A 23810-nucleotide genomic window follows, 5' to 3' on the forward strand; every position below is an offset into this window, starting at 1 on the left:
TTTTTTAAATTATGTAAATGTGTGTGCCTGTATGTGTGTGTGTACACATGAGTGCATTTGCCACAGAAAGCCAAAGGTGTCAGACCACCTGAAGCAAGGATTAGGAACTGTTGTGAGCTGCGTGGTGTGGGTGCTAAGAATCAAACCTGGGCCTCCTGGGAGAACAAGTGTTCTTAACCCCTCAGCCATCTCTATCCCTGATGGTTGTCTTTTAAGGAGATTTAAAATCAAGGGGGAGAAGTCATCTGTGCTCCCATCTAGTCACTGCTAATGTTCTTCCTACCTACGCAGGTTTCCTCTTGACACACTCTCCTCCTTGGGGGGGTGAGGAGATTTAATATTTCTGCTCTGAGTCTACTGCTGAAGAATCCTTTCTGCAGACACCATTTGGGATCAAACCAGGCACTTGCTCAAACTCTACCCTAAGCTATATCCCCAGCCTTCTTTTAGCTTTTACCTCTAAGAAAGTCTTTTCTCTCTGAACTGTGAAGGGTATTTTTGCTAGGTATGAAAGTCAAGCTTGCTCGTGTCTGCTTTCTGGGTGCATTGTTATGAGAACTGTTCTATTGTTTTTGGTCTCTTCCTCTTTAAAGAATTATATGTTCTCCTTATCACCCGTTTTAATCAATGTGACTTTTTTAATTTTTTAAAAAAATTTTATTTATTGTCTGTATTGTGCAGTACAACAGGTGTAGAGAGGTTAGAGGACAACTTAAGAGTTGCCTCTCTCCTTCCACCACTGTGTAAGTTCTGGGATCAGCTCGGGTTGTCGGGCTTGGCCACAAGCAGCCTTATACACTGAACAACCGTGACTCCAGCCCTGACTCTGGGTTTTGATAGGATTTTGGAAGATAGATGGGTAAGTGGGTGGATGATTAGTTGGTTGGTTGGTTTAGAGGACGGGCTCTTGTATCGCAGGCTGACCTTAAACTCACCTTTCTCCCGTCCTATGTGCTGGGATTCTGGAAGTACACCACCACTTCCAACTAGGCCTCTTTAGCAATTATTTTCTGGAAACTAGGCATTGTTGGGTACAATACATTCTTGTATTTTTGTAAATGTTCTTGAACTTCCAAGCTGCAGCCACCAGTTTCTTCTTTGAGGTCTTGCTTCATTCAGTGTGTGCGGAGTAGTATTTATTGGTGGACCGCTTTTACCCATGAATGAGGTGACAATACTGACCTCAGTTCTCTACTCGGTACCCATGATTTACAAGGCATTTGTAGGCTGCCTGGTAGGAGCACACATAGTTTCTGGCCCCTCAGGAGTTCCCACCACAGTACATGTTTATTTTTGTAGGACTTGGGTTTATGTGTATCCTCCAGTTTTCTTGGATGTTCTCTGGGCCCAGCTCTGCTCCGTTGAATCCACAGGAGGGCCTCTCCGTGGATCTCCACTGGAGTTGGAAACTCTGGCTCACTTTCTCCCTTACCCCCACTCCTGTCCCTTTCCTTCTTGTACTCTGTCCACCATCTGGCTGCTTTGACCTCCCTCCCCCATCCTTCAGCTCCATCCTCTCAGCTCAAGAACATTACCAGATCCACCTGGGCTTCTCCTTCCTCCTCTGCAATCTGGAGATTTCCAGCCTCCAAATGCAGAAGGTTTGAGTTTATATGAAATGAAGGGAGAGTGAGCAGAGCTACCTGTCACTTGTCTAAGTGTTGATCTCCATGGCACAGTGCAAAACCAGCAAAAGCCTTCCTTTGCTGTCTTCCTTGCTGTTGAAACAGTTTCATTGTCTGTTCTGATCACCCTCAATCAAACTCATGCTTCTTTGATGATCCTCTAGCTTCAGCTGCTCCCTAAAATTATATATCAGCCCCCAAGTAAGAAACTGTTTATGGTTTTTCATCTGCCTATAAACTGTGTCCTTATCTATGAATGGCTGAAGACATAAAAAGGCATTCTCTCATTGTGTTATAGCTGTGGGATTATGGCCTGCAATTCAGATGGATAGCTTAGCATCACTTTTTAGTCCTCAGCTAAAAGACTAAATCATGGCTGAGATCTCCCATCATCCCCCAAAAATAATGGGGTGAGCAATACACCGTCCATTAATAAAGACACAAATGACTGCTGGGTGTGGTGGTGCACACCCTTAATTTCAGCACTCAAGAGGCAGATAGATCTTTGTGGGTTTGAAACCAGCCTGGTCTATGTAATGAGTAGCAAGCCCAGGGCTGCAGAGTGCAAGCCAGCTGCACACAGGGAGATGGCTCCGTGGGCAAAAGCACATGTCCCACAAATGTGGGAACCTGAGTTCAAGTTGCCAGAACCCATGCGAAGTCAGTCAGACATTGTCATGCACATCTGTAATCTGGTATTTTTCAAATAAGATGGGAAGAAGAGGCAGATCTCCAGGGGCTCATGGGCCAGCTAGCCTGGTGTGTGCAGTAGGAAATAAGTGTTTCAAAGTGAAAGGCAACGACTAATATCAAGGTTGTCAAATGACATTCCTGGTAACATCCATCCTAAATGAACACATACATTGCGTGTGCGTGCACATACACACACACACAGAGAGAGAGAGAGAGAGAGAGAGAGAGAGAGAGAGAGAGAGAGAGAGAGAGAGATTTTAAAAGGACATATAAGTTACAAAAGGAATTTATCCCCATAGTCCAAGAACTGGCTGTGGTCCAAAATATGGCCCCTTGTCTCTTTTATAAATAAAGTTTTATGGGAACACAGCCCAGTCCATTCTTGCTATCCTCTCGGTGGCTATGTCAGAGCCTAACAAACTCCTCTGCCCTTTGCAGAACATGCTTTTGAATTCCTGTTTTATTTCACCGTTGTTGAAGCAAGAAATAAAAATCACAAGGCCAAAAGTTAAGACTCAGAAAAAAAAGTAGAATAAACTGAACTCTACTGGAGAAGACTCCAGAACACTTGATGTGAGAAATCTGCACAGAAGGATTAGCCTAAACTTCATCACCACTCGCCACCGAATATATTTTACATATTTTTGCCAAATTTAAAAATAGAAATTTGGGCGTCCAGAGAGTATGTGTTCCCTTGTATGGGCAGTATTTACACAGTTAAGGTTAGCAGTTGTTTTAAGGAAACAACACATCACAAATCAGAAGAGTGCATTTGAAACCCTCCCTTAGGTTTCTTGGTGCAGTTCTCCTCTATGTCCAGGAAAAGCTTATCATGTTTCCCCTTGGAGCAGAATACCGACGCTTTGGTGTCAGTATCCAGCATGTCCATCCAGACCACTCTGCCGGGGCACTGCTGGACCCATGGGCACAGGTTACTCAGCAGCAAATCATCTACAACTTATAAGTATTGCCCGTCTGTCCTTATTTTATGTGAGTTACATTAGGCTTAGTTGATTTATTCGTTGGGTCTTTCTCCTTACCTTCTATTCCAGTGGATACAGATGCTTACTTGTTTGTGGGCCTGTGGGAGGTCAGAAGATGGTGTTGCATCCCCCGGCACTGGAGTCGTAGGCAGTTGTGAGCTGCCATGCTGGTGCTGGGGACTGAACTCTGACTTTTCATCGTGAGCACACTAAACTTCTGAAACATCTCTCTAAACCCTATTGTTAGTTTTTAAGAGAAGTTCTCATGTAGCCCAGGCTGGCCTTCGACTCAAGATCCTCCTGTCTCAGGGTTAGGGTTACAAGCTTATGACCCCTTTCTTAGGGTTACTATTGCTGCAATGAAACAGCATGACGGAAAGAGTAAGCTGGGGAGGAAAGAGTTTATTTTGCTTGTGAAGTTTCCACATCGCTGTTCATCAAAGGAAGTGAGGGCAGGAATCTAGAGGCAGGAACCTATACAGCGGCCATGGAGGGAGGCTGCTCCCTGGATTTCGTCTCTTGGCTTGCTCCATCTGCTTTCTTATAGAACTCAGGACCACCAGCCTAGGGATGACCACACCCACCAAGGAGCAGCACATTCCTCTCCCCTCCCACCCACTCCCATCAATCACTGACTAAGAGAATGCCCTACAGGCTTGCCTGCCACCTGATCTTATGGAGACATTTTCTCAATTGAGCTTCTTTCTTCTCAGATGACTTTAGCTTGTGTTTAAGTTAACATAAAAACCAACCAGGATTTTACTTTGAAGATCAGCATTCTATACGTACTGGGGAAAAGGCTTGAAGAAGATACTAAACTTGCAAAAGGAATCGTCACAGTCATGTGAGCTCATCTACCAGCAAGCCTGTCTGGAGTACTTACTCATGAATGTGAGTTATTTTGTATTGAGACTGTACCTTTCTATGGCCCCAGCTGACCTAGAATTCTCCATGGACACACAGGGCTTGCCTTGAATTTGGAGCCAGTCCCCTGCCTCTGCCTCCTCTTCCCCTGTGTTGCGGTTACAGGTTTATGCCACCATGCCCAGTGAGACTTAAATACAGAAGATCACTGCTGCTTTGAGAAGACTGACCTTCGTACAGTCTGAGTTATATACGGAGGTCTGACTCCCCGAGAGATGTCCTTGATGGGAAAGATAGTTCAACAGATTTCTGGAATGCCAGGAATGGATACCATTGACATCCAAGTAGAACAGAGGAAGAAACTGTGAACACAGGGTCTAGGCTCACAAGTATCATCAATAAAACCAAGAGTCAGTGGGGCTCCAGTGGAGACTGGTCGCCTCAAAACACTTCAATTTATTTTATTTTATTTTCGGTTTTGATGTCACCAGAGCAGATAATTTATTCATAAAACAAAACAAAATAGAAATAAGTGCATGAAATCTAACAGCGGGGCTGGGAAATGGTTTAGTGGTTAAGAGTGCGGCTCATCTTGCAGAGGACTGGGTTTGGTTCCCAGCACCCACATAGGGTAGCTCACCAGTCCCTGAAGCCACTGCACTTTCTGGGGATCTCACCGTTTCTCGGGTTTATGTACATAAGCACACATTAAAAAAAAAAAAAGTCTGGAGCTAGAAAGATGGGTCAGCAGTTAAGAGCATTTGTCGCTCTTGCAGAGGACCTGAGTTCTCAGAACCAACAGCTCATAGCCATTTGCTACTACAGTTCTAGAGGATTCAATTCCTCTTCAGGCCTCCAAGGACCAGTTTGTGGTGCATGCACATGCAGACAAAACACCTGTGAACGTAAAATGAAGCCCTTTTTTTGTCTTTAAGGTTTAGAATTAAATAATAGCAAAATCCAAAAGAATGAGACTCAGATTGGGTGTGGTTTTCTCAAAAACTTGTGGAAACAAGTCTTTGGGGCTTTGAAGACCACCGATGTTCAGCTTTGAATTCTTTCCTTAGACTATCAAGTACCAGGGTAAAATACATGGTTTTATAAAACCCTGTAAGAAACACAGTTTAATGTTCCATACACTGTTCAGACCTGTTCCAGGAAAGCAGTAGATTGATAATCTGCAAGGGTGCTTAACTGGGTTGTAAGCAGAACTAGTTGGGGTTTATTGAATCAGAAGAGGAACTTACTGAAAGGATATTGGGTAACTCACAGAGTGATTGGAAAGATAAAAGCAGTCTTGGGGAGGAAGTGGGGGCAAGGAAACTTAGACAGCTAGAGCCCTAGCTAAGTTGTGAAGCCCCCCATAAGGGGTGCAACGGTGAGCTCCTCTGGGGCCAGCCTCCTGGGCCTCTATTATGATTGTCACAGTGCTGTGATCAGCCTCCTGCTATTGGTGGCACCACCAGGATTATCATCAGCATCTGATGTTTCCTAGGGCTCAAGTTCAGGGTGGGTCTGTGCCCTACCTCCACCTAGGTCAAGGGCTTCAAGTTTTCCAACTGCAGCCCTTTTTGATTAAGAAATTTTTATGTGACCCCAGGAGTATATATATAATAGGTATACAAACTAACTAACCATTTACTGATAATAAATTATTTAAGAATTGTTTCAAGCCATTTTTTGCATAACACAATCTTACCACTTACTAAGGACAAAAGCAAATTTGCATACTAATAAAACAGATGTGCTTTTTATTTTAAAATGAGCAATGAAATCTTGAGCTGAGGAAATTATACCTCAGTAGTAGAGCATGGGCCTGGCCTGCTCAGGCTCTGTTGTCAGTCCCCCAGTATTCAGATCCAGTGGGTAAGGAGTTAAATCTTGGAAGATCACCACAGAAACTAAAGCATGCTCAACCTTTTTCACAGTAAATTGACATTTTTGCTTTATGATCTTCGATACTGAGAGTGCCAGTAGCATAAATGTATAACTAAATGGTAGAAATATGATTGGGGCTATTTCAGAAATGATTGGAAAGCCTGTTTCGTTCTCAGGTTTTTAATAAAACGGAAGTCAACTCAAACAGTAGTTTCTGTTTTTTGAATTCTAAGACTGCACTCCAACGATGCACACTAATGTGATTTTCCTATGCTGAGGAACAATGGTAGGAAAATACTAAAAAAAAGTCTTTGTTTTCCGTAATTAAGCCACAGTGTCAGCAGAAAGCTTTGTGTGTGTGGTGGAAAGGCAGTAGTTTGTGACCTACACAGTCTCGGATGTGTGCTGTTTCCTGGGGTGTGTTCATTGGTGTATCTGGAGTGAAATGCAAGCAGTGTCTTCTGTCTTCAGAACCAAGGCTGCGGTGCAGGCTTCTGCTACATACAGTATGGGTGAACACCATATTACCATGTTTAATTTGGGTTAACTTCTGATGTTTGCACATTCAAAAACCCAATTATTTTGTGTGTGTGACTCCTAAATGTGATTATGGTAACGTCCATGGGGGGTCAATCGAGACCCTTGTCTTTCTTTTTCTTTTTCTTTTTTCTTTCTTTTTTTTTCTTTTTTTTTTTTAGATTTGGTTTTTTCAAGACAGGGCTTCTCTGTATAGCCCTGGCTGTCCTGGAGACCAGGAGACCAGGGCTATACAGAGACTCTGTAGACCAGGCTGGCCTCGAACTCAGAAATCCATTTGTCTCTGCCTCCCAAAGTGCTAGGGATTACAGGCGTGCACCACGACCGCCCGACTAAGAAGCTAGATGGTTTTAAGTACGGTGTGACCAGTGTTCCAGAGAAACTAGAAGAGAGAAGTGGGTGTTCTCAACTTCTGTAGCATATGGGACTGCTTGCCGTGCCCACTGATAGGACCTCATTTTCTTAACATGGGGCCCAGGTTCCAATACTAGGCAAATAAATCATGTCTACCATAGGCTTCAGCACTGCAGACAGTGAAGGAAGCTGGCAGAACAGCCATGTTGGGGACTGACTGGGAGGCAGGCTAAAGGTTAGGCAGCAGAATGGGAGATGTAGGCAGAACAGAGTGGGGATTCAGTAGAATATCTAAGATGGAGAGGGAAGTGGAGATATAGAAAGGCAAGAAAGAACTGGACACACAGCGAGAACGTACAAACGCTACGGGAGCTTTCCCTGGTGAGTCAGAAGCACCCATTCACCCCAGATAGGGCAACAACAGGTCAAAGAAATGGTTCCACCAAGTCCCACCTGCACTCAGATGCATATGCTCCCACAGAAACAAACACATGCACGACAGAATAATTTGTAAAATAATTTTTAAAAAATGAATAGGAAGGAAGGTAGGCAGATCTGAGTTCAGGACTAAGTGGCTTCTAAGCATTGTGTGTCAACGTTCAGATGCTTTGCCTTTAGAAACTCTCATAAATGGAGAGCTGGATCCCCAAGTGAGTCCACACATAAAAAGTTATAGTATTGTTTAAAAGTCAAAAAGAAGGAAGATGACTGAGCTTGGGTAGTACTTGTAATTCAGGAAATAACGGTGGAAAGATGGCCTGGGGCCCTCGGGTCACCTGTTTAGGTCACCTCTTACCCTCACCTGGAGAGGTTTGGTTTCTCTGGGCTCCTCGCTCACGGGTTCACACAGAATGCTGCTCTGAACTCATCTCTTATATCTCACTGTAGGATTCCAGGTTTGTGTGCATCCTCTTCAGTATCAGGGACCATTGTGCCCCCTCCAAGATATGGCCATTTATGCTAAACACCATTAATGGGAAGCTACATGTATTTGAGAATCTGCCGTTTGATTTGACACAGTGTCCCCTTAAGCAGCCCTGGCGGTCCCAGAACTCGCCATGTAGATCAGGCTGGTCCCAAACTCACTGAGCTCTTCTGCTCCTGCCTCCTGAGTGCTGGGATTAAAAGATGTTTGTCACCATGCCTCAACTGCTGTTTCTGATGCACAGATGCCAGAGAAGGAATACCTGTTGGTGTTATACTGTGACATTGGCTTGTTTGAATGTTGTGAGTTTAATATGTGGGTGTGGCCATTTCAAAAATACAATAAAATGTTACAAAAATAAGCATGATGTCATTGCCTCATTTCCTTTCATTGTACTTCACAGAAATAGCCACCATGAACATTTGATAAATGGATCTTTTCTTTTAATTATAGGTCCTCTATGCATGGTCCAGGCTAGCTTCACAATCATTATCTTCCTGCTTCCACTTCCTAGTTTAGCTTGCCCTGGCTCTTTCCCTGCCTCTCTCCCCTGTGAGGAACTTTTGTTCAAATAGTGTTATGCTCCCCACTGCCCCACGTGATCATGTATCTCTGTTTACAACTCTTATCTCCATAGTATTTTTTCTGTGTGATATGTGGTGCTTAAACTGCAGTCAGTACACAGACACAGTTATCATGCATACACATGTCTCTTACAGGTGACAACACTAAAATGTTGTGGTAAGGAATTAGAGAATTGGAAAATCTTCTGGGCTGGGCATGGTGGTACACATCTTTAATCCCAGCGCTCAGAGGCAGAGGCATGCAGATTTCTGTGAATTCGAGACCAGCCCAGACTATTATATAGTGAGATCCTATCTGAAAAGTAAAACTTCTGGACCATGATTGTCATATAAAATCATGCAGTGACACCCCACATGTCGCCCTGGAAGCAGAGGACGCTCATCTCAAGCATTGGAAAAGTCAAGGTTGCTTAGAATCTGGACAGACCACATTCGCTGATTAGCTCAGTACAGAAGGAGTATGTTAATACCTATTCCACAGAGTCATCATTAACATTCATGGAGAAATTATTACATAATAGTGTTGAATGCTCAGTCACAGCTTAAGTAAAACTTTAGTTTGTTAATTATTATGTTATGCAGTTATGAGAAAGTAAAGTCACTATCCAGAGTACCAGGCATCACACTCCAAGACATGTTGTTTATAAAATAGTATAGGCATTGCTATTATTTGTAAGAAGACAAAAGTTAAGAGTATTACACTATGGTGTCATATCTATATATTATATAGACTTAGATTTATTTACATAGAACATCTGATTGTCCAAATAACTTCCCAGTGCTTACTTTTGAGAAAGGGACCCAGGGATCAGGAGCAGGAAAAAAATCTTGCTTTTCACATTTACCTGGTTGTGGTGACTAAAGTACAGATGCACTATTATGGAAAGAAGAGGTTTGGCTTTTCTTAAAGGATAAAATAATATTCAAGTTTATTATGAAGACAGTATCAAGGGGATGGAGAGGTAGCCCTGTGCGTAAGGAAGAGCTCTTACTGTTCTTGCAGAGGAGTGGGGTTCCTAGCACCCACATCATGTGGCTAACAGTCTCCTGTCACTCCAGCTCCAGGGGCTTCGCTACCCTCTTCAGGCCTCCAAGGACGCCTACACATATTTGTGTACACGTGCATGCAAATAGATAAGTGAATAAACAAGGCGCTGGAGAAGTGGCTCCGTGGCTGAGTGCTTCTTCCTCCAGCAGAGGACTGGAGTTGAGTTTCCAGCACCCATATCACGTGGCTCAAAACTGCCCGTGACTCCAGCTCCAGGAGACTCGTTTTTTTCTGGCCTCTGTGGGCACCTGCACACATACCTATAAGGAAAGACTAAAGTAAGGTGGAATTGTTTTACAATAATTCTTCGAATGTTTTTATATGGTGATTTCCCCCAAGCTTCTCGAGAGGTGGAGACAAGCCCTGATGAGGCATACCAATTCTGGGCTCTTGAGAATGTTGCTGAGGGTTTTAAATTTCAGTCCTCTCACGTTCAATAGAAGGCGATGGCAACTGCATATGGGGAGATCATTAGATATCATAGCATAATTGAGTGCAACGCTGGTGTATTGGAAAGCGGTCAGGACCTTTGCTTGGCCTATCAGTCTTTCCATTTACTTAAAATTAAAGGGCCCGGTCCCCAAGCCATGATACCTCCTATGCCAGCCCCAAGCCCCAGGGCTCTTCTTACCTGTGCTTTTGACTGACCAGCAGTGACTCTGCTTCCATGAGCACTTATCCTTACTGGCTGAATATGATGGCTATTCCAGAGGAAAGAGGTGGTTGGTGAGGTACAGAGAAGGGTGTGGACCTAATATACCTCGTCTGGATTACCAATTTCCACGATTATTTACTTACCCAGAACCTTCTGGACCCAGTGTTTTAAGTTTTAACAGAAGCTTCGTTATATAGGCATGATTGACTTAATTATTGCCCATTGACAACCAACTCAACCGTCATTCCCTGCTTTCCCTCTCCGAAGATTGGAGTTGGGACTAACATCCCTATTGTGGCTGGGGACGGACAGACTTTCACAGGCTGGTGTCTTGAATGCTGTTTCCCACCAGGTGGGGTTACTTGTTGTAGGGCTACAGAACCTGTTGGAGGTGGGACCCAGGTCACTGAGGGCAGGCCTCTGGAGGGGACACCTGTCTCTGGTCCTGGCCACTGTGCTGTGATGCCAGCCTCCTCCACACTCCCGATGGCTTACACTCCTCTGTGCCTTTTCCTCTGTGATGGGCTGAACTTCCTAAAACCATGAGCTCAAATAAACGTTTCCTCCCTCGTTATTTCTGTCAAGTATTCTGTCACAATAGCCCAAAAGTACTATCAGCCCCAACCTTCTAGTAACTGCCACCCCTTGACTCATCAACACACCAAAGTCAGGTCACTAGAGAATCCTGAAGTTTGGGGAGTTGTGTTGTAAGGACACTGAATGAAGAGCAAAGACATGTTTCATTTCACAGTTTTCAAGTAAGATGCTCTCACTGTGAGCAGTCGAAACGATGGCAGACAGAAGAGGATCCCCAGCATGGGTCAGAGGGGGCAGAGATCACCTGCGCTATTTAACCTAGCTTTTGGTTTTACTAAGTATATAGGAATCGATTTGCCGTGTTCAACATTGAAACAACAATGCCCTATCACAGATCAAAATTTAGCCTTTGCCCACAGAGTCCAGACACTATAGGTATGTTCACATCAGGGACTTAACAGGAAATGAATGTGTTGTTCATTCAAGTCTAGTCAGCCCTCCCTCCCTCCCTCCCATTCATGAAATGGAAGAAAGGGGAAGAAACCAACAGAAATGCCCACTTAAGAAAGTGGAGCACCATATAGTGATCATTGTCCATAGCTAGCCCCTTGTGTCTTCAACAGGGATGGCAGGTGTGGGCTGACTTGGTGGGGATGGGATGATTGATGGAACTGCTAATGGCCTCCCCAGTGGGACACTCGGCAAAGGATCTCTTGGGCTGCCTTTCTTCCATAGCTTGCTTGTTTGTGGTGTAGGTGTCTAAGCCTCATGAATAATACCCTTAAGAGACTGAGACATCGCAGGCCTTGCTCTCTCACAGCACTTACTATACTGTCTGGTATTTAGAATTGGTTTGCCTTGTGGATGCTTAGTAACCAGAGTCACACATGGAAACTACTTCTGGTCCTTGAAGTTAGAGCTCAGTCTCTTAGCAATAGACCTCTGGGGACTTCGTGCTTCCTTAGGCCTTTCTTTCCCTCTACACAAATTAAAATGGCCTAAGGTGATAAGGCAAAAGTCACATGTCCCTCAGCTGCTGGCCAGAGGATAGAGCTTAAGGAAAGCATAGATTTGAGGCCTCCGAGCTCTTCCTGGTTCCCAGACTTCAAGCTTTGCCTTGGATAGAGGAAACAGTTGTTCAAACTCTTTGGGTTCTTCACAGACATAACAGGACCAAAACACAATGGCTTACTATCAGGTGGTCTAGCCTCAAAGTAAGGTTTTTCTATCTGTAACAGCTTTCCAATTACCACAAGAAGTCACGCACACTAACACATGCGCATGAACCTTACCATTCTGCATTCTACTGGGACCCTGCAGCTCCCCGTTGCACCCAAGCCCATCTTGACTTTACTGCTGCTCACAACACACTTCCAATGTTTCGACCCAAAGTCCTTTGGACACAGATATTTTTTATTGGCTAAAGCAACAAAAAGGTGTGGAGAAGACCAAGTATTGCTCCTGGTGCGTGAGCCAGGTCAGACTCCTTTCTCTCCATCCCTGTTTTCAAGCCGATAACTTTTGCCTGTGTTTCCAGGAAAATCCTTAGAGTTGAGTCATCCCTTTCTTCCCCAGACCTGGCCCTATACCATGCAACCTAGTCACTGTGGGGTGGGCCGGGAGGAAGCACGGCCATTAGCCAGACCTAGATGTGTTCAAATACACTCAAATTCTCAGGAGGAAAGGATGGTCCTCCAGAGAGAGGGAACAGTGCCCAGCACAACTCAACTATGCAACTCGACATACCTGTATTGGACAAGAGAGCTGGGAGCAGGAAATGATTTGGAGAATGCAAATTGCTGAATTATCTTTCCTGGGCCATTTGATGAGCCCTTAGCTTAGCCCTGTCGAATAGAAAAATAATGTGCACAAGCATGCACATTGTGTATAATACTCAATCTTTTTTTATAAAGCCAGAGTATCCTTTGAACATAATCAGTATCAAAGTTAATGAGCTGTTGGGCTGGTGGAGATGGTTGGTAAAAAGCTTGTCATTGTCTATGATGTCCTGAGTGTAGTGGAATCTCAGCTCTGGGAAGGTGGAGTGGACTTGTGGTCCACTCACTGGTCAGCTAGTCTAATGTACAAATTTGAGACCAATAAGAATTTTGTCTTAAAAATCAAGATAGGTGGTGCCCAAGGAACAATGCCTGAAATTACCCTCTGACTTCCACACACAAAATTCATAGGCTGTTTCATTGTTTTGTTTTGTTTTGTTTTGTTTTGTTTTGTTTTGTTTTAAACCCAATGTGTATTTGAGACTTGTATAGGTTGAGGTAAACCGACTTATAGGGTATAGTGTATAGGTCGAGGTAGACCGACTTATAGAGTATAGTGTATAGGTTGAGGTAGACATACTTATAGAGTATAGTGTATAGGTCGAGGTAGACCGACTTATAGAGTATAGTGTATATCAGGTAGACCAATGGCCAGTGGCTACTGTTATAGACTGAGTTAACAAGCCACTAGCCATCATCCTCTGGTAAGTTACCTGTATCCCATATCACAGGCAGTTAGTCTGAAGTTGCAAATCTTACTAGAAGAAGCTTACTAAAGAGAGCTTGGTACCCATTGTCCTGCCAGGTATCTAGTTGTGGAGACACCATGCTCTAAACACCCATAAAACTCGGACGTTAAATACTTCTCAAGCATTTAGTCTTCCAGCTTGAACTATAGACTGGGAAGGACGAGATTCCTATTCTTGCTTACCTCGGTTCCTAACTGCAGTTCTGGGTATGTAGAATGTGTTAAAGGGATATTCAATGGAGTGAAAAATAAGTTTAAAACTTACAAGAAGTTTTCTCCCTTGCCGGATATCAGTGCTGTTGGTTGTAGCCCATGATGGTGTATTTGCAATGTTTATTTTTTCTGATGAAGGGCCATTTGTAGCCTGTCGCTCATTGTGTTCCTCTGAATCACTCATTTGATGAATGTATATAGAAGGAGTGATTGAATACCTACAGACCCAGGCTCTTTGCCAAGCTCCAGGATGCAAAGATAAATGAGAACTGTCTGTCTTAAAGGAAATGAGAGGCAGAAAAAGTAACCATGAAGTATTAGGGAAGAAGCAAATACAGTATCTAGGGAACACAAGGAGTATCCAACCAGGTCAGATGGAGAAATCCCCACGAATGTGAACTTATGTTCCAGAGTGCGTGAGGTGTTCTTAGCAACCAGCCCTATGCCCAGCACATACACTGAAACAGTGGATAAATGATAAAGCCAGAACTGAAGAGTCACTTTGTTCAACCCTCCGAGTGTAGGTACGGGATCTGTGCAGGGGAAGGGAGTTTGTGTGATGGGTTGGCCTTCTGGGTAAGACCGTGACTGTGGGGCCTGACGAGCCACAGAGGTGGGATAGAGCAGGAGAAGGACGCACAAACAGCACCACTGACAGCTGTCTCTCCTTCTGTCTGCAGGCAAAGCGAAGGCTGGAGCTGGGCGAGAGTGGCCATCAGTACCTCTCAGATGGTCTAAAAACCCCCAAAGGCAAAGGAAGAGCTGCACTACGGAGTCCTGATAGTCCAAAAAGTAAGGATGCTTTCATCTGTTTCCCTGTTCTCCTCGGTGTGGTACTCCCAACTCGCAAAGCTTTTGGCTGGAAGGGTGCCAAGGTGTGAATAATTTTGGCATGTTTTCTTCTTTATTTCTTTCTGTGCCTATCCAAAATAAATAAATAAATTAAATTAAATACAATTTCTTCTGGTGCCTACTCCAGTACCTGAACGCATTTGCATTTTGAACTAGTCAAATTTAATTTTCCCTTCCGTTAATGGACATCACTTGAGTGCAAGGGTGGAGGCGCGTGTGGTGGCACAAATGATGCCTCTGCCAACCTCCTTCTCCAGCTCATCACAACATAGCCTAGAAACTGGGCAGAGCCTAGCAGGAGGCGGGCCCAGCTCAGTCCCCTGCACCACATACACCAACTGTGTTAGGACACATCCATAGTCCCAGCACTTGGGAATTGGACAGGGAAAGGTCGTGAGTTCAGTATCATCCTGAGCTACATGGTAAGCTCCAGGCCAGCCTGGGATACTCAATATTGTTCAGGAAGGAACAAAAAGAAAAAGTAGAAGTTGTGCTAAGTCCCAGCTGGTTTCTGCCTCAGTGAGTACTGTTATCATATCATTGGAGAAGGAAACGAATGCGTTATAGACAGCCAAATATTTCCTCAGTTTCCGCACTTAATGCAAAAGCTAAGTTAGGCTTGGCCCATCTTGCCCCGCGGTCTCTCCGTTCTGCATCTGCAGTCTATGTGTAAGGGCTAAATTAAAACCTCAATGTGAGCTCCCGCAAAAGAATAGCACAATACTAAATGGCGTCCTTGAAAAGAGGCGGGGAGCTTGAACTTTGTGAGCTACTCTTCATCAAAATAAGACTTTTTCTGAAAGATGGATTGACAAGGGATAACTCAAGGACTGGTGGGGTGGAGTCTGTTTGAGACCCTGTCTTGAACAAAATGACCTGGCTCCATGAGTTTAGGCTTCGTAAATGAGATTCCCAGAGGCCTCCGCACTTCTTCATCCATTCAACAGATACTTTTGAACACCTAGACCCAGAGCCCAGGGTAAAAGAACATAGAAACTACTAACAAAGAGTCCAAGGAAATGTTATTACCCGACATAGAAGTCTTTATCATCTCTTCCTTTTCTGATAAAACAACCTCATAGCTTTCTGTAACTTACCCCCAAACAGCAACCAGCTTTGCTTTAGATACTAATCTGGCTGCCGTGGGAAAGAGGGCTTGCTTAGCTGCGAAGAAACCCTTCATTTCTTTACCTTTCCCCCTATCCCCCACCCGTTCGGTTTTTTGTTTTTCTTTAAGCTCCAAAATCTCCCTCAGAAAAAACGCGGTATGATACGTCACTCGGTCTGCTCACCAAGAAGTTCATTCAGCTCCTGAGCCAGTCGCCTGATGGGGTCCTGGATCTGAACAAGGCAGCAGAGGTGCTCAAAGTACAGAAGAGGAGGATTTACGACATCACCAACGTGCTGGAAGGCATCCACCTCATTAAGAAGAAGTCTAAGAACAACGTCCAGTGGATGTGAGTCGGAGCGCGTTCTCCTCAGGCTCCAGCCGGCCTCGGAGCCTTTAGGACTGCCTCAGTTTATCCAAATTTTAGCTTCTACATTCACACCCATGCTTCTCCCCTCTTCTCTTTCTCCCAATTTTCTCTTTCCTCCTCAAAGTTATATGTAGAAAGCCATGGCTGAGGATTGAGCTTAGTAAATAGAGTGCTTGCCTAGACGACTTGGAGTCCAGGCATCAGTCCCCAGTGCCGTGTATACTGAGTGTGGTATTGAACAGCCCCAGTCAGAAGTTCAAGGTCATCTTCCAATGCATATGGAGTTTGAGGTCAGCCCAGGAAATGTGCAACCATAGATAGATAGATAGATAGATAGATAGATAAGTAAATAAATAAATAAGTCTTAGCACAGAGGCTTTCTGTTCAGATACTGATGGGTCTGTATTTGATTAGCATAAATCAAGAAGATCATGGAATTCAGTAGACCCTCACTAGTTATAGACTGAGAAGGAGGCTTTTAGCCAGTCACACATAATGTATGTGCATATGTGTGATCTGCAGATGCACACATACTGAATCTTGGTCATCTGTGGATGAGTATGAACAAATATAGTCATGAAGTAGATTCCTAGTTCTAATAGGTTAACATGGTTTCTCCATCAATGAAGGCAAGGCCTCAATGTCTGGGTTTTTCCCGCAGAGATGTGTGCACTAATGTGTCTAATTCTGCATGATAATGTCATTTTTGAATCATGGACAGAGCCAGGCATTTTATAAGCACAGCACTGAACTATTAAATCATATTAAAAGAGCCAAAACTGGATAGGAGATGTTTTGGAAAAATATATATATATATGTATATCTAATTTAAGGTCTGGCAAGGTGGCTCAGCCAGCAAAAGGTTTATCTCAAAATCCTGATGACCTAGATTCAATCCTGAAGCCTGCATTAAGGTAGAAGGAGAGACGCAGCTGTCCTTTGGCCTCTGGACTCCCAGCACGGCATGGAATATCCACACACTCGGGATAAGTGAAAAAAATGTATAAATACAGTTCAAGGGCTAAGACAGGGTTAGACGGAGTCCAGTCCCCAATGTTGAAAAAAATTGAGTGGATTTCTACCTAAAATTGAGCTAGTAACTGTGTGTTTTGGAATTGTCGACAGCTGAGGGACTCACTTTGACCTGTGCCTTAGAGAAACCCATTAACTACTGGTCTTTCTTCTAGCAGATGCCTAGCACACCTGTTCCGTTTGCCCCCGGGGATGCATTAGGTGATGGGGGAGAGAGGACCAGGTGGCTGATTTTTTTTTTTTCCTTTTTTTCCCCCCTCAGAATGTGAGACTCTGAACAATTAGACTTTTTTTTTTTTTTTTTTTTTTTTTTTAGGAAAGACCCTGAAAATAACTTTTCACCTGACTTCTGTGATGTGTAAAAAATACATGACTGTATTTATGAAAACTGTATTTGTAAAGCTCTCCTCTTGACACTTGGCTAACAAATGTGATGTGGGTGGGGGAGATTATTGACCCCAGGACTGATTATTTCTCCCCAACCCCCACCCTTTAGCTCCTCTAAAGTGCCATAATCTGTGTTTGGGTTCTAGGGGCTGCAGTCTGTCGGAGGATGGGGGCATGCTGGCCCAGTGTCAAGGCCTGTCCAAAGAAGTGACCGAGCTCAGTCAGGAAGAGAAGAAGTTAGATGAACTGATCCAAAGCTGTACCCTGGACCTCAAACTGTTAACCGAGGATTCAGAGAATCAAAGATATCCTTTGTCTGCTCGTGCTGGTTAGCGCCTACTGTTCTGTTTCCAGAGCTGACAGACTAACTTAGTCACGAGGTAGATAGATGTTACTCTGGTATCATGCAAATTAGCAGTGTGTGTGTGTGTGTGTGTGTGTGTGTGTAATAATATACTTTTAGACTATGTGGTATCATCACCGTTGATAGCCAGGTGAGAACTGTTTTTAAAGCATAGTATGTATAGTTGGAACTTACGAATACACTCACATCATAAGAACACAGATGTCCTAAGGTGTCGATGTCAGTATCGATGACAGCATTCAGCAGAGTTGGCCCTGGCTTCCCAGAGTTCTGGTGTGGGTTAGCTGTCAGTATTGGGGTTTTCGACCCCTATTTTCATTTAGGTTTTTTCTTTTTTTTTTTTTTTTTTTTTTTTTTTTTTTGGTAGCAGTTGGAATTTGCCGAGTCTCTCTGATTGGGCTACAGTTGAAGATAGGAAAATAAACTGTATCTGGATATACTGGGCCTGCCTGTAATCCAGGCAGCAGGGAAACTGAGTCCTGAGTGCACAGCCACCAGGCTAAGACTGCAAGGCCCTTTCTCAAGGAAAAAAATAAAGGAGAAATTATACTTTTTGAAGTCAGGTGTGGTGTAGTACATTTGTGATAGATAAATACAGAATTATCAGGGGTTCCAAGCCCTCCTGGGCACCATAAAGTTTAAAGCTACTCCAGGGTACATGAGCACCTGTCTCAAACACAACAAAAAGATCAAGAGTTCAGGGTCATCTGTATCTGCCTAGGGAGTTTGTGGCCAACCCGGAAATCTTTTCTTTAAAGAAAGAAAAAGCAAGATGTGGTGGTATGTGCCTTTAATGCCAGTGTCCGGGAGGCAGGTAGAGTTCCAGACCTGCCCTGCCTACATGAGTTCCAGACTAGCTACAGCTACATAGTGAATATGTCCTGTCCACATTGTCTAAAAATAGACAATCTTAAGAATAGCAAGAGCCTTGTGTGGTGGTGCACCGCAGCAATCCTGGCTTTGTGGAGACAGAGGCAGACAGACCTTTGTAAATTTGAGGCCAACCTGATCTGGATAGCCGGTTCAGGCCAGCTCAGGCTACACAATGAGACTTTGTCTCTCAATACATAAATGAATAGTAGGGGGCTCAGTAGGTAAAGGTGCTTGCCTCCAAGCATAAATACCTGAGTCTGGTCCCTGGGACCCCCTGGTAGAAGGAGAGAAGTGACTCCTACAAGTTTTCCTGACCTCAAAACTCATACTGAGACACGCACTGTGGCACACATACCCACCCATTCACATACTAAATAGATAGCTAGATACTAGATACTAGGTTTGGTTTTTGTTTGTTTGTTTGTTTGTTTGTTTGTTTTTATAGAAAGAAATCAACAATGGGGCTTTTTAGTTCATTGTTGAATTGGAGCTCTATTTTGGAAAAGCTGTGTGGTTACAAATGATTGACAGCTATCTTAACATGGGGCTTACAGTGCTGTCATTCCTATTGACTTTTTCTGGGATTTTTGGTACAAAAACAAACAAACAAAAGCAAAAAAAAAAACAAAAAGTTTTCTTGAAACCACTAACCAAGAAACAGATTTCAGAGGGAGCACTTTTAGGTTTGTAACTTAGAAGATGGATTTATGAAATTTATCTCAGTCCTCTACTCAGTTCCCAGGCTGCTGGTACAGCTTGTTCAACAATTGTGTTGAAATTCTGCTTCCTGCAGCTTGTTGAGTAATTGTAGGTGAGTTTTAGTCTAGTAAGCTCTTGTCACATAGCTTTATGACAGTGGGCTCAAGGTTCAAATCCTGGTTATCAGTTTATATAGTATTCTCTAACAACAAACAAACAAACAAACAGAAAACAACTATCCACTGTGCCAGAAAGGCTCCCATTGGCTTCTTTGGTGGGCTAAGTGTTGGCTGAAAGCCTAGAATCTTCCAAGGGCATCACACTGACCCCCTCTTCAAGTGCTGATATTTGGAGAAGAGAGTCCAGTACAGGTAAACACCAGTGTATGTGAGTTCATTCATTCGTTCATATACCTTTAAGCTCAGTCAGAATGTGGCAGGCAGATCTCTTACATTTGAGGCCAGCCTGGTCAACATAGTAAGTCCCAGGCCAGCCAAAGCTACATAGGGAGACCCCATGTTTCAAAAAACAAACCAAAAATAAATAAACAGAGGAGTTCTGACCTCTTCAGGCACCAGGCATGCACATGGTGCATATACTTATGCAGTCAAAATACTCATCCACTTTAAAAAATTAAGTTTAGTTTTGTTTTTTATTTATTTAAGCTTGCTAAAGAGCTGGCAAGATGGCTCTCAGTGAGTCAAAGTGCTTCTTGCTGCCCAGGCTTGACTGGTGGCCTGAGTTTGATCTATGGAACCCATGGTGGAAGGAGAGAACCTGACTTCTAAAAGTTGTTAGCTGGCTAGCACACTTGCCATGATGCATACCCACATGTATTCATTCGCTCGTGCACACATGTGTGCATACACACATACACACACATACACACACACACACACACTAAGAAGAAATTTTTTAAAAGTTGACTAGAAACACATGTGACTAGGAACACATATCAAATGTGTTCCTCCTTGCCAATTATCAAGAGAAAGCCTTGAGCCTGTTGTCTCTACTGCTAAATGTCTTTCTCCAAGATTTTGTGAGTGCGTTTGTCCACTGTAAGCAGCATACTCTCTCATGATATCCTTTTAGGCTTACCTTCCAGGACAAGTACAGGAATTGTTCAGTACTTGGACGTGACTACAGAGAGTCGTGAGATGGTAATTTATTCTTTTTAGCTGAGTCTTTGTATCTTAAATTCATTCAGTTGCGGAGCACCTGGGAGCTGCTCCCACCTCCTTGGGAAACCTGAAATGTTCTAGTGATAATAATAACAAGGGTGATTTTTCTAACAGAAATAATGATGCTCTGATCTCTAGGCAGTATGTAATCACACCAACCCAGGTGCACTCGAGTAAACAGGTTGTCTGCCCTACAGAGAGGTAGACTCCATCCTTCCCACGAAGTATTTGCTCTTTAACCATTCATTTGGTGACTGCTGACGCTGGCTAATAGCAAGCAGAAGTAGCTGCCATCTCAAATGTTAATTAGCAAATCTTACCTCCCCCACCCCACTGCAAATTACGACCATCTGTCAATCACTTTGATTGACAGAGCACTTCACTGGAGTTCATGGAATACCAGTACACAAGACTGGCAAGATAAAGTGTAGATTTATTTTAGTCTTAAGCATCAGCCAGAAAGGAAGGGCCACGAGGAATCCATTGATCTGACACCTATTCTTTTAAATCGTGAAACCATGGGTAATTTTCTGTCTACTATGTTGTTTTCATGTTACCTATGTCTGTGGCAACTAGATAGAAGATTTCCTTAACGCTTAGTACGTTAGCTTATGTTACATACCAAGATATTCGAAAAATTAGTGGCCTTAAAGACCAAACTGTTATAGTTGTGAAAGCCCCTCCAGAAACAAGACTTGAAGTGCCTGATTCAATAGAGGTAAGGAGACAGCGGCGCGGTCCATCTGCAAAGAACTTTCCAGAATATCTGACCTGAAGAATCGTTGATCCCTCCCAAGAACTTGTTAATTCTTTCCCATTTATCTTAACCTAAGGTTAAAGGGGTTCAAAAGTTCTCTGCTTATTAAATGCCCAAAATGTCTGCTTTCGATTTAGAAGGGTGTCCAGGTCACAGCAGGCATTGGTGCCCTGTATCTCTTAAACTTTCCTTTTCCACAGTTGGTTATCTGGTGGTTGGGATCAGTTTGAGTCACTTGAGAAATTTTAGGTTGATTGCCTTGTGTATGGACGTCCCTGCCATGGATTTTAGAAGTAGCTCTCTGACCTAGCACATTTTAAGAATTCTTAAAAAATCATTTGTAGCATGTTTACTTTGAGAAAATTAAATGGGACCTTGGGGTAATCAATAGCCAAGAATATTGTAAGAAAGTAGGACAGGCATTCTCATAATTGCTTTCAGGTGTACTTTGATGAAATTATAGGCTGTAATTATAAGATAAAACAACTAAAGTGAAAAGAAAATACCTAGAATATTAAAAGATAATACCTAAAATATTAAAACTATTAAATTTACAAGGTAAATTTCTTTCCTTATACAATTACAGTATGACCTAGATGAGAAGGGTCTCTAAATATTAGTGTACTGAGCAAGCTGGAGAGATGGCTCAGTGGTTATAGCACTAGCCCCTGTTCCAGAAGACCCAAGTTTCATTCCCAGCATTCACGTAGAGCAGCTCATAAAGATGTATAACTCCGGCTTCAGAAGATGCAGTGCCCTCTGGGCCTCTGGCAACCAGTCATACACAGAAAGCTATATTCACATAGACATAAAAACATACCTTTAAGTAATGTGCCAGAGAGATGGCTTAGTGGTTAAGAACATTTGTTGCTCTGCGAAAGGACCCTGGTTCAATTCCCAGCAACCAGTTCATCAGCTTACAACCATCTGTAATAGCTTGTCAGGTATCTCGGCATGCACATGGTGTAAAGACATACACACAGGGGAAACACAAAAACACATAAAATACGAGTAATTTAAGAAAAGAAAAGTACTAAAATTAAAATAAGTCTTGGGCTGGAGAGATGGCTTAGTGGTTGAGAGCAGTGGGCTGCTCCTCCAGAGGCCCCGGGTGATTCCCAGCAGCCATACAGCAACTCACAACACCTGTGATTCCATTCTCAGAGGATCCTCCGCCTCTCCCAGCACCAGCAGGCATACATGCTGATGCATAAGGATACATTCAGGCAAAGCACAAGTACACATGGAAATAAATGAATAATTTTTTAAAAATCCACTTGCAATCCAATTATTTTAAAATAAATAAATAAAAATATTTTTTAAAAATGTGCTAGGCGGTGTTGACACACACCTTTGAACCCAGCACTTGGGAGGAAGGGACAAGTGAGTCTCTGAGTTCAAGCCCAACCTTCTCTACAGAGTGAGTTCCAGGAAAGCCAGGGCTATACTGCAAAACCCTGTATCAAAAATAAACAAGCAAATTTTTAAAAAATCAATATGCTTTATTTATCCTTTTACTCACTAAAGCTCCTGGCATTCTAAAATACTGTTTATAAATTGGTTATTAGAGTTTAATATTAGAAAATCTTACTATGAGAAGATAATGGAAATGCATTGCTTGGAACATTTAACAGACCTTTAAATAATTTGTAGGAAAATAATGCAGCTAAAGAAGACAGGGACACCCGACCCCCAAGAAATTATTTCTCTAGCAAGAATCAACAAACTTGCTAAAGCTCCAGGTTGTAATTGTCTTTGGTTTTGTAAGTAGCATAGTTTCGGTTTAGATTACTCAACTAATAAACGCTACTACATGTTACTATGTAATATGACAAGAGCCAGAGGCAATATAAGCAGAACGAGAATGGCCACAAACTCTCTGTCCCAATGAAACCCTATTTACAAAGCTGGATGGTGGCTTGGATTTGGCCTTCAGACAGTGGTTGTTTGCTGTCCCCTGCTCTGGGAGAGTGTCAGTACTGACAGACAAAGAATGGGGCAGCAAAGTGAGCGACAAGCATCACCTTCCACTTCAGTTTCAAGTAAGATGTGCTTTGGTTTTCATTTCTAAGTGAACTTGATCTCTTTCTTGTTTCTAGAGCCTACAAATCCATTTGGCAAGTACCCAAGGGCCCATTGAGGTTTACTTGTGTCCAGAAGAGACGGAAACACATAGGCCCATGAAAACAAATAACCAAGACCACAATGGGAATATCCCTAAGCCCACTTCCAAAGGTAAGCAAGGATTTCACTATGAAAAACTTTAAAAAGGAAGGCCTCGAAAAGGATCTTCCAGCCGGGCGGTGGTGGCGCACACCTGTAATCCCAGCATCTGGGAGGCAGAGACAGGCGAATTTCTGAGTTTGAGGCGAGCCTGGTCTACAGAGTGAGTTCAAGGACAGCCAGGGCTACAAGGCCCTGTCTTGAAAAAAAACAAATCCAAAAAACTAAAAAAAAAAAAAAAAAAAAAAAAAAAAAAGAAAAAAAATGGATCTTCCTTCAGGACCATTTGTCTTAACAAAATGCTTGGGTCCAGTAGACTGATGTCATTACTGGTAGGAGTCATGTGTAGCCCATCAAACTTGCCAGAGTAACTGAAGTGCTGGGCAGGACCGGTTCACAGGGTGAGTGCCTGCAAGTGGGTCTGGAATGTACTGGTGACTCTAGCTGCTCCATCATTCCATGTTAAAGGCCTGGTGTGAGAGGGTGACAGGCTTGTCCTGTACCAGTCAGGAAAGTGGATCCAACTCCATTCTGAACTTGCT

At 43.3% G+C, this 23810-nt stretch overlaps 1 protein-coding gene across 3 annotated transcripts in view; it reads left to right on the forward strand.

Moving 5' to 3' along the window:
• The window catches only part of E2f3 (E2F transcription factor 3), a 75540-nt gene that overhangs the window by 47500 nt on the left and 4230 nt on the right, over positions 1–23810 (forward strand). For 2 of the 3 annotated variants that reach the window (XM_052156514.1, XM_052156516.1), the window contains exons 2-6: positions 14103–14214; positions 15512–15731; positions 17318–17476; positions 20892–21006; positions 23145–23280. In XM_052156514.1, the coding sequence (XP_052012474.1) occupies positions 14103–14214; positions 15512–15731; positions 17318–17476; positions 20892–21006; positions 23145–23280 (742 nt within the window). The remainder of the gene's footprint in view (positions 1–14102; positions 14215–15511; positions 15732–17317; positions 17477–20891; positions 21007–23144; positions 23281–23810) is intronic. The other variant, XM_052156515.1, reaches the window with a different exon arrangement.

This window comes from Apodemus sylvaticus, chromosome 14, assembly GCF_947179515.1.
Source record: "Apodemus sylvaticus chromosome 14, mApoSyl1.1, whole genome shotgun sequence".
NCBI classification, from domain to species: Eukaryota; Metazoa; Chordata; class Mammalia; order Rodentia; family Muridae; genus Apodemus; species Apodemus sylvaticus.